This window comes from Frieseomelitta varia, unplaced genomic scaffold (genome assembly GCF_011392965.1).
Source record: "Frieseomelitta varia isolate USP_RPSP 00005682 unplaced genomic scaffold, Fvar_1.2 scaffold_247, whole genome shotgun sequence".
Taxonomy (NCBI): domain Eukaryota; kingdom Metazoa; phylum Arthropoda; class Insecta; order Hymenoptera; family Apidae; genus Frieseomelitta; species Frieseomelitta varia.
The window spans coordinates 1,050,432-1,059,940 of NW_025109976.1; the positions used below are offsets into that span (position 1 = coordinate 1,050,432).

The window sequence follows — 9,509 nt, forward strand, 5'->3', positions numbered from 1 at the left end:
TAATTTTCGCGGGGTATATATGATGCATGTAATGTAGCATTGAATGAAAGTTGTATCATAATATTAGAGTAAAGTGGGAGAAGGATTATTAAGATAAAACTGAAAGATATTTATATATGTATATAGATAAATACATACATAAATTTTTTTTACTTTATCATCTGCTAATCGTAAGTTACAGGTCATTTCAATGTTATCAGTTTCTAAACAAAATTTATAAATATAAAGCAATCACATTTCTCTTACGTGTTGTTGTTACATTTACGCATTCAAAAAGATCAAATATTTTTGTAAGTTTTAAGAAAGGTATAATGGATATCCAAAAATTGGCTAATGGTAAGTTGAATTTAAAAATTTTTAATTTTTTCATGTTTTTAATTTTTATATATTTATGTTTTAGCTACAATGAATTTCGATCAATCTGCAATAGATGAAAAAGTTAATTCTATACGTTCTAAAGTTAATAAATTGGAGAATCATGTTAAAACTGCTTGGTTGGTAAAGGCAATAGGTTTCCTAGATTTGACTACTTTAGGAGGTGATGATACACCTTCAAAAATTGAAACTTTGTGTGCTAAAGTAATATTTAATTTTCTGTTAAAACTTCTGATATTTTAAATATAATGTATAAAAATTTTATTATAATTTATATATATATATTTATAATTACAGGCAGCAAATCCCCTTAAGTTACTAAATTATTCACATTTACATACTGCATCTGTATATGTGTATCCTATGAGATTTGTGGATGCAGTATCTGCATTAGAAAAACTTGATAAAGAACATAAAATATCCAGAGCTACTGGTAAATAATAAAATTTTATTTGAATAACTTAAATCAAAATGCAATGAAATATATTAAATATATTATTTAAATAGTGGGTGGAGGATTTCCATCTGGACAATTTCCATTGGAAACACGTCTTCGTGAAGTAGAAATAGGTGTTGAATTAGGAGCTGACGAAATTGATATTGTTATTAACAGACCATTAGCTTTGATGCAACAATGGAAAGAACTATATGAAGAACTAAAATCATTTCGTGCTGCTTGTGGCAATAAATGTTTAAAAGTTATACTTGCCACAGGAGAACTAGGTAATTTGGACAATGTATATAAAGCATCTATGATAGCAATGATGGCTGGAGCAGATTTTATTAAAACATCTACTGGAAAAGAAGTAATAAATGCTACCTTGTCTGCTGGAATTATTATGTGCCAGGCAATTAAGGATTATCATGAATCCACAAAAAGAAAGGTATAAATCTTTGTTTAACTAAAAGAAGAACAAAAAACAATATTATATAATGTTTCAGGTTGGTTTAAAACCTGCTGGTGGTATTAAGATTCCACAGGAGGCTTTAGAATGGATGATGTTGGTCCAAACGGAATTAGGAGAGGAATGGTTGTCTAAAGATTTATTTAGAATTGGGTCATCCAATTTAATAGATAACATAGTCGAAGCGTTACAATCAAATTAATATGAAATTTTTTAATTGTTTTTAAAATTTTAACTTTCAGAAACTCTTTTGTATAATGTTATTTCTATTTCCTATTTAATAAATGAATTATCTTACAATTAGTATTCCATTTCGGACATGGCGTTATTTATTAACGAAACTAATAAATTTTTAAATATTTATATATGCATTTCTACAAATTAGAATACAAATTTCTACAAATTAACTAAAGTATAGAAAAAAAAGTTGAGGACCTAATTAACAAAATACAATTACAGAAGTTCTCAAATTAATTCTTTAAATTAGTTTTTTTGCAAATAAAAATTTATTCAATTCACGGATATAAAATTCTTGAATTGAGGCACAAATTACATATGATTAATTAATTAGGTAGAAAATTGTGTAAGTAATATTTCTTAGAGTTAAATTTTTAATTTACTTCCAAGATAGATTATTTAAATTAATATTTAATTTAGACCGACAAATTTAATTTTCAAATTTAGTCGTGAAGAGATTAGTTCCAGTTTTTCATCACTATGTGGCACTAGTGTTTCTAGTATGAACAATTTTTATTTGTAAAAAGCCTTAATTTGGAATTTAGAAGATTAATTTGTGAATTTTTATAATTGTGTATTTCGTATCTTTATCTCTCTTCTTATGTACCGTTTGATACTGTTTATAAAATATACATGTAAAGAATTTTACAAATTTTGTTCTATAAATCATTTCATGTCGAGACCAAGAAATATAAATTTTATGGTTTTAAAAATTTAATAAAAATTAATTTGCATTTGAAAGCTGATGCTGAAAGCACATCTATGTTCCATGTTGATTCAAGTTTATCAGAAAATAAACATTATTTATATGAACGCTTCAATTTATTGAACAGAATTTTTATATATGCATTTTACATGTCAAATGGAATAAAAAAGAAAGTTGAAGAAGATTCAGAAACGTAGATATAATTATAAAAATTGATAAATTAATTCTTTTAATTAATTCTTTTTTGCAAATGAAAGTATGATTATTAATTATTTTGGCCACAGTGGCGCTGTAGAAAACTTTGAATGTGTGTAGTCTAGATGCGAAACTCATAGCCGATGGGCCACAGACGCTTCTCTCTTTTCCTGCTGTAGATTATCATTCTTTGAACGTTCCTTTCCTTTTTAGAAAACCAAAATGGTAAGTACGATTATTTGTTGTCAATATAAAATCCGTTTGCATCGACTGTATTATGTCCTGTATTTTTTAATATATGTGTAGAGTATAAACTAAATGAATTAAAGTGAATATTCCTATATGATGTGTTAAATTTATTTCATTATTATTAAACATGACATACGGCTAAGATGTGTATGTGTAGATTATCTTTTTATAACGAATCAATTTCTCATACGTATGTATAATAATAATTTTCTTATAAAAATAAATTTTTAATTTAACAATCTATGTGTATTATATTTTGAAGAAATAGAAGAAACGTGTAAATTCTAACCTAACCTATAATGTATAGACAGTATACATTAAATTGAATAATATTTTTGGTATTGAAAAGGCTGCAAAATTTATATAAATTGTTTTATTTAAAATGATGAAATGAAATGTGTAAAATTTGATTTTAGGCTCGTGGGCCCAAGAAACATTTAAAGCGTCTCAACGCACCTAAAGCATGGATGTTAGACAAACTTGGTGGTGTATATGCTCCACGTCCATCCACGGGACCTCATAAATTGAGAGAATCTCTTCCTCTTGTTATTTTTCTTCGCAATAGATTGAAATATGCATTAACTAATTGTGAAGTAACAAAAATTGTAATGCAACGTTTGATTAAAGTTGATGGTAAAGTTAGAACTGATCCCAACTATCCTGCAGGTTTCATGGGTAAGTTTATGAGACATTTTTATTTACTTGTTATATATACAAGGCTATATCGAAGCTATAATATTTTTTAAATGAAATATTATAGTCATACATTAGCCAAAAGTAAAATAAAAGTTCTTTATTTTGGTCACAGATTGAGTTAAATATTTTTTCTGTATTACCCAAAAAGTGCACATTTTATATATTATTTAAAAAAATATATATATATTTAAGAGAGACAGAAAATTAAATGTTGTTAATGAATTAAATTTGCTTTTTAGATGTCATTACCATTAATAAGACTGGAGAATATTTTCGATTAATTTATGATGTTAAAGGACGATTTACCACTCATAGAATTACTGCAGAAGAAGCCAAGGTTAATCAGTAACAAAAAATTCATTAATAATTCGTTAAAATATATTTATTTAATTGAAAAATTAAATATTTCTTCTTGCAGTATAAATTGTGCAAGGTAAAACGGGTTCAAACAGGACCAAAAGGTATTCCATTCCTGGTAACACATGATGGAAGAACAATTCGTTATCCAGATCCCTTAATTAAAGTTAATGACACTATTCACTTGGATATAGCATCTGGCAAAATTTTGGATTCTATTCGATTCGATTCAGGTATAATATTTTTTTGTTTTAAATTTTTATTTCAAATAAAAAATATGAAACTTACTAATTAATTGTTATTTTTTAGGTAATCTTTGTATGATCACTGGTGGTAGAAATTTGGGACGAGTAGGCACAGTTGTTAGCCGGGAGCGTCATCCCGGTTCATTTGATATCTGTCATATTAAGGATTCTCAGGGACATACATTTGCCACAAGGTATATTAAATATTTGTATTCTATTAATATTCATACATATATTCTATTTATATCTGTCTTGCACATTTTTTATTTTAAATTTTTACACGAAAAAGATTAAATTTCTTTTTATGATGGCCATAATAGAAGCTATAATACATTATAAAAAATATTGTAGTCAAAAGTTGGCCAAAATGAATTTCCTCCATATTTGGTCACTGATTGTTTTCACATAGACATGTTACATAGCATTACCCATTTAGGAAACATGAGTATTTTATATGTTGGCTAATTGTACCGGTTATTTAGGTTGAACAACGTATTTATCATTGGCAAAGGTACGAAGCCGTACATTAGCTTACCAAGAGACAAAGGTGTAAAGCTTTCTATTGCTGAGGAACGCGACAAGAGGTTAGCAGCAAAGGGAGTGAATTAATGTACAGAAAATGTTCAATAAACCGAGAATGATTTGGTGAATATAGATGTTCTTCATCTTTATCCCATATAATATTTACAAATAGTATTTTAGAACACATTAGAATAGCATGTGATTGTTCTTCATTAATCTCTCTCTTCCTCTCTGTTTCTACCACAATCATGTTTAAAACATCTTAAAACATATTCCGCTATTAAAAATACTGAGAAATATTTTTGGCTGTTAAAAATATGGTTCGGCTAAATATAGTGTTATAAAATCACGTAATTGGTCAAAGCATATTGTGCTGATTTGTTTAAATGATAAAAAGAAATATAAAGATAAAAGATGCGAGTATCCGTTGTTTATACTAAAGTTATTTCGATGGCAGCCAGATTTCAGTATTTAATTCTAATATTTTTCGTAACGTAGCATTATATTGTTCATCTCTATATTTTTCATTCTTCTTGTGGACTTCTTTGGCAGCTTTCAAGTATCTGTAAAGCAAGTTGATCGTGTATATTTTTTTCATATTTAAAATGATAAAAATTTATTGATATTGTTACTTTTGTATGGAAAGAACCACATTTCTGGTTTCCTTTTCTGCGATTTTTGTAGTGTCCGATAAAGATGATACGTAATCAACGGTGTTCTCAGATTTTATTCGCATCAGCGGATAAATGCGAACCCATCCTCCCTCCCTCGCACATGGTGTACTCCAATCTTTACCATTATCCCATATCGATGTTTTATTGTTGCTTTCTGGGTTATTACCCTGAAAACCTCGTGGAACGTACTTATCCACTAATAAGGGATTGTAACGAGACCACAAATTTGAAGAATTGTTGATAGTCGATTGTCTAAGCTGATGATTAAAATAAATATAAAATATAGTATTTCTGTCAATAGTTCAATATCTATCAATATTCCACTTTAGATGCATACGGTAGGCTGAAGTTCCGTGCATATGTTTAAAAAACCATCAGTTTCCCGATAAGTTCTCGATTTCTTTTTCACAGTTCGGTTTGTACAAAACTTGGAAGACTCTTCCGCCTCATCGTTAATCGAACTCGTTGACCATATTGTGAAAAGGGAGAGTCCAGTATTACATACTGGAAGACCTAATAAATCGAATAAATCGTGCAGCAGAGGTTTCTTCACTTCAGAGTCGATCTCGCAGTCATTACTTAGAGCCGGGCTAAGATTGACCTATCAAGATTGAAATATCAATTATCAGACAGTGGGAATAATTTTATTAACAGTTCAAACGAATAGGATGTCTGTTAACCTCCAGTAACCATGGTTTTAAATTTCTGTCGATTAATACGTCAAATCCGAAGAATTCGAAGCAATTGGAAGATTTTGGTATGCTCGCAGCTTGGCTCAGTATTGTTAAAGTAATTAAACAGGCTATCCGCTGCCAGAGAAACCAATCGTAGTATCCGGCTTGTTCGAAATATCTTCTCAATTGTCTAAAAGTCCATTTGCAACCTGTAAAATTCCGAATTATACTAGTTGTGATATAATTTACTAATTAACTTAACTAACGACTTTGGTGCTTTTATACCAGAACCGACGCGTTCCTTTTTCTCGGAATATCCTGGGCCCAATTTGTTCAACGAGAAGTTAGTGAGATGTCGGAAAGGATCGTTCAAATGCTCTAGTGAAAATTTTTCTGTAGCGAAACGTGCCAGTCCTTCCTTGTACAAATATATTGTCAAAGGGCGATACGATGGTACGCACACGTATAGTCGTAGATCGAATTTGTAACCACCGATTAGAAAGGGATTCTCAATATATCTTTGAACCACTGCGGCATTGTCGTATGTAAGATCGCTTAATTTCTGTAAACATTAGATTATGCATTTAACAAATTCATTGGAAGTTTTTTTTTTTTGTGTGTTCAAATCATTAATGTTCTTACACGAAACAAAAAGATTCCTTTTCCCTGACTTTGACCAGCTGGCTTACAGATCCAAACTCTATCATGCTCGCAACGGTTGCACTCTTCCGCTAATTTAGTATATTCCGAAGGCAAATTATATCCTACAGGACTAATGCGTCATATTTTTGACAACGATTGAACACGATTCTCACAATTTCTTCACTTCATATTCATAGATGATCATACCTGAAATCGTAGATCGACCCATGCATCTTCTTCATGCATCTAAGATGACGTATGAGATTGTCTTTCCTACAGATCGAACTCCCTTTCGGAATTCTGTTGATAAACTAAAATTTATGAGATTGAAAGCCGACGTTTCGCTTTGCAATTTTCAAATAGAAGATTTAGAACGCGTCATTACCTGCCACGGGAGTAATAGCTTGTAATGGGGTAAGGGGAAACCGCCGGACCGCCACCATAAATTCCATCGATCTTTGAATACATTATTTTCACCAGTATATTCCCTCCAGCCCCGTTCCGTACAAACCTGTGATCAAAGTATGCGATTCGCGTGTACATTCATTTGCCAACTTATTTACTGGCTAAAAGTTCATCCTTCTGATAACAGGAGATGACTCGTTCTAACGCGTGTCTCTCGAATGAATGGGACACGATAGATAAATATCTATTCAACTGGAATATTACGCATTCGGTAATTGGAAAACTTTTAGATATGCATGCAAAAATAGCAGCGAATGCCCTTGATTTATTTGTCGTGTTATTAGAGCATTAAGAATGATTACTTGCGATAGTCAAAAGCGAACCAAGGCCTCTAATTACAATTAAATTCGAGTATATCTCTTTTCACTATTACGGTAGCCTAGTTTTATTATTCTTTTCATACAACTTCAACATCGATTCGCCGCGGAAGGTCATCGACCACATTTGCACCCTGTTCTTATAACCCGAATTATTTCATTTCGTTTTAACAGCCTCACCTCCTCGCTCGTAATAATTGATAAATTAATTTTTACTTGACAAAGTGTTCACAGGAACATGATGCATGCTTATGACGAATGTTGCCGATAGAGGTTTAAAGCTGTTTCAAGCTACGTAATCCATGCTTTGCTGTTACGTTTAGATTATAAGGAAGGAAGAGGTGAATCGTCGTAATGGTATGCATGATCTAGTCTATTCTTTGCCTATTATTATTGCATGTCGCATTTAATAGCCGCGTTTCTAAAAATGGTGCACGCAAAAGCGCGTCGCATCTCGTTTGACTTTGCAAGTATGTACCGTGCATATGCACACTGTACGTACCTTGAAAAGTATTCAGTTCAAGGGCACGGCTAAGTTTGTAACCGTGTCGAACAAATTCCAAGCGACATAAAAGCGTGACGGAACGTATCCAACATTTATGTACCTACCGGTGTTACGTGTATTCATTGTATTTTAGATCTCGACTACCCACGCAATCATGACACACACTTTATTGAAACGCGACTCGCTCGATTTTCGTCTTTTCAATGAAGAGCGTCTAATATCCGTAGCGTTTGTGCTATCGGAAATAGCTAAAACCGATACAGAAGCGATACGTACCAATCGACGTACCAATTCTAAGGATATTAATACCTGTATAAGAAGATGCGGTCCTGAACCATTGTCGTTGAGCCTGAATATAAAAGGACCATCCAAGTATTTCACTGCCATATCGGAACATTATATTTTGGAAGACCGCGCGAGAACAACAACCGCGATTAACAGCATCACAACCTTAGTGTAATCAACCTTCTCCCTCGCAACAAACAGTGATTATTTTATCTCTCTGGTTATGCAAAAACAACGGAAAGAAGTTAACAAAGTGTGAAGTTATGCTTTTCTTGTAAAAGCTCTCAAGAATTACCGGTTTCCAGTCATTCTTGTATCAAGTATCAGTGTCAAGCAAACTGGAAAAGTCGCCGGTAACACAAAGTTCAAGAAATTCAAGATATCTTGTCATACCTCGCACTTTTCATTCACAAAACGTCAACGCGTAGCTCACAATTTCAAAAAATCGTTCGATTTATAAGACATTCTCCATTGTCTGTCGTTCTTTTGTTTTCATCCAGAAAAGTGTTCCCTAACGAATAGAACGAGTTATTCTTCGAAACATGACATTCCCTTATCGTCGATTAACGTTTGGTGTTTAAATATTTCTATGGTACCGCGTGTAATCCAGCCGGAATCTCGATTCTCACTGATGCACCGCCACGTTTCGGTCTACGCAATCGCTTTGACCCGGTCGCAGGTGCGCAGGTTGCTCGTATGCCGCCTTCCACGTTGCTTTCCAGCTTTTATGGGCTCTTGCTGGACACTGCAACCACGCGAGGACACCGGAAGTCTCATTGGTCGCGAGCTCCCGAAAGAATTATACCGAGATCCGGTTTAAGCGTACTGCGACTTTTCAACAGACCTATTCAAGTCAAGATTTGTACTTATAACTATAAGAAACAGCCACATTGTAGTAATGCATAAAAACTTGCAGTAATGCACATCATTGCAGCGATAACACGTTCTTTCTACCTCGTGCCAAAAACTTTAGATCTGCATTCTCTATTTATGCGTACCTGAAATATTTGTGGGAAAAAATCGAAAGATACATGTACGGTGTTCCTTGCGATTTACGTTTGCGGATACGCTGATGAGAATACAGTCATTGAAGTACACGATTGATAGACGTGTCACTTGCAAAAAGATTCACCGGAAAAATGTTTCGCGTGTCTGGCTTCGTAGGTAGGAGGTACTGCAAGGTTACTTTAACGATAAATCGATGAAACGTCCCTTACAGGGAACTACTTCCTGGTTGGACAGACGAAATGGTTAAGTTTATGACCGAAACGTATCTCTGATTGTCGTTGCACTCCCTCGGTGTTCCTTCTCTCTCAACTTAATCGTAATTTATGACGTGAACGTTTTCTGTAATATTGAAATGTTTTTTTGTTTCTTCCAACTCGAGTTCCACGGCTATCTTAGCTCTGCCCGTTGAGATCTTTGTTTCTTCCTTCTCGGAGAGATAATGGGTGTGAAGA

The 9,509-nt window shown here is 32.7% G+C and overlaps 3 protein-coding genes across 11 annotated transcripts; 2 read left to right on the plus strand and 1 right to left on the minus strand.

Moving 5' to 3' along the window:
- The first annotated feature begins 131 nt into the window (after positions 1 to 131).
- On the plus strand, positions 132 to 1,580 carry LOC122528226 (deoxyribose-phosphate aldolase). The gene is made up of 5 exons (XM_043653143.1): positions 132 to 336; positions 401 to 579; positions 673 to 808; positions 883 to 1,259; positions 1,318 to 1,580. Exons 1-5 carry the CDS (start codon positions 312 to 314, stop codon positions 1,480 to 1,482), a joined length of 882 nt encoding a protein of 293 aa, XP_043509078.1. The 5' UTR covers positions 132 to 311; the 3' UTR covers positions 1,483 to 1,580.
- A 926-nt stretch (positions 1,581 to 2,506) lies between these two features.
- Positions 2,507 to 4,615, plus strand: LOC122528227 (40S ribosomal protein S4). The gene is made up of 6 exons (XM_043653144.1): positions 2,507 to 2,643; positions 3,084 to 3,342; positions 3,603 to 3,700; positions 3,782 to 3,953; positions 4,030 to 4,159; positions 4,448 to 4,615. Exons 1-6 carry the CDS (start codon positions 2,641 to 2,643, stop codon positions 4,572 to 4,574), a joined length of 789 nt encoding a protein of 262 aa, XP_043509079.1. The 5' UTR covers positions 2,507 to 2,640; the 3' UTR covers positions 4,575 to 4,615.
- LOC122528225 (probable tubulin polyglutamylase TTLL2) lies at positions 4,204 to 8,815 on the minus strand. 9 transcript variants are annotated; one of them, XM_043653134.1, is made up of 10 exons: positions 8,345 to 8,815; positions 8,074 to 8,266; positions 6,863 to 6,988; positions 6,685 to 6,788; positions 6,478 to 6,607; positions 6,121 to 6,397; positions 5,842 to 6,044; positions 5,499 to 5,762; positions 5,120 to 5,418; positions 4,204 to 5,050 (listed from the first exon to the last, which is right to left on the minus strand). In XM_043653134.1, the coding sequence occupies exons 2-10, from the start codon at positions 8,149 to 8,151 to the stop codon at positions 4,930 to 4,932; spliced, it is 1,602 nt and encodes a 533-aa protein (XP_043509069.1). In that variant the 5' UTR covers positions 8,152 to 8,266; positions 8,345 to 8,815; the 3' UTR covers positions 4,204 to 4,929. The 9 variants fall into 9 exon arrangements, with proteins under 9 accessions (XP_043509069.1, XP_043509070.1, XP_043509074.1 ...); XM_043653135.1 differs by having other exon boundaries at positions 8,443 to 8,814; XM_043653139.1 differs by lacking the exon at positions 8,074 to 8,266 and having other exon boundaries at positions 6,685 to 6,777; positions 8,443 to 8,815.
- Between the last annotated feature and the right edge of the window lie 694 nt (positions 8,816 to 9,509).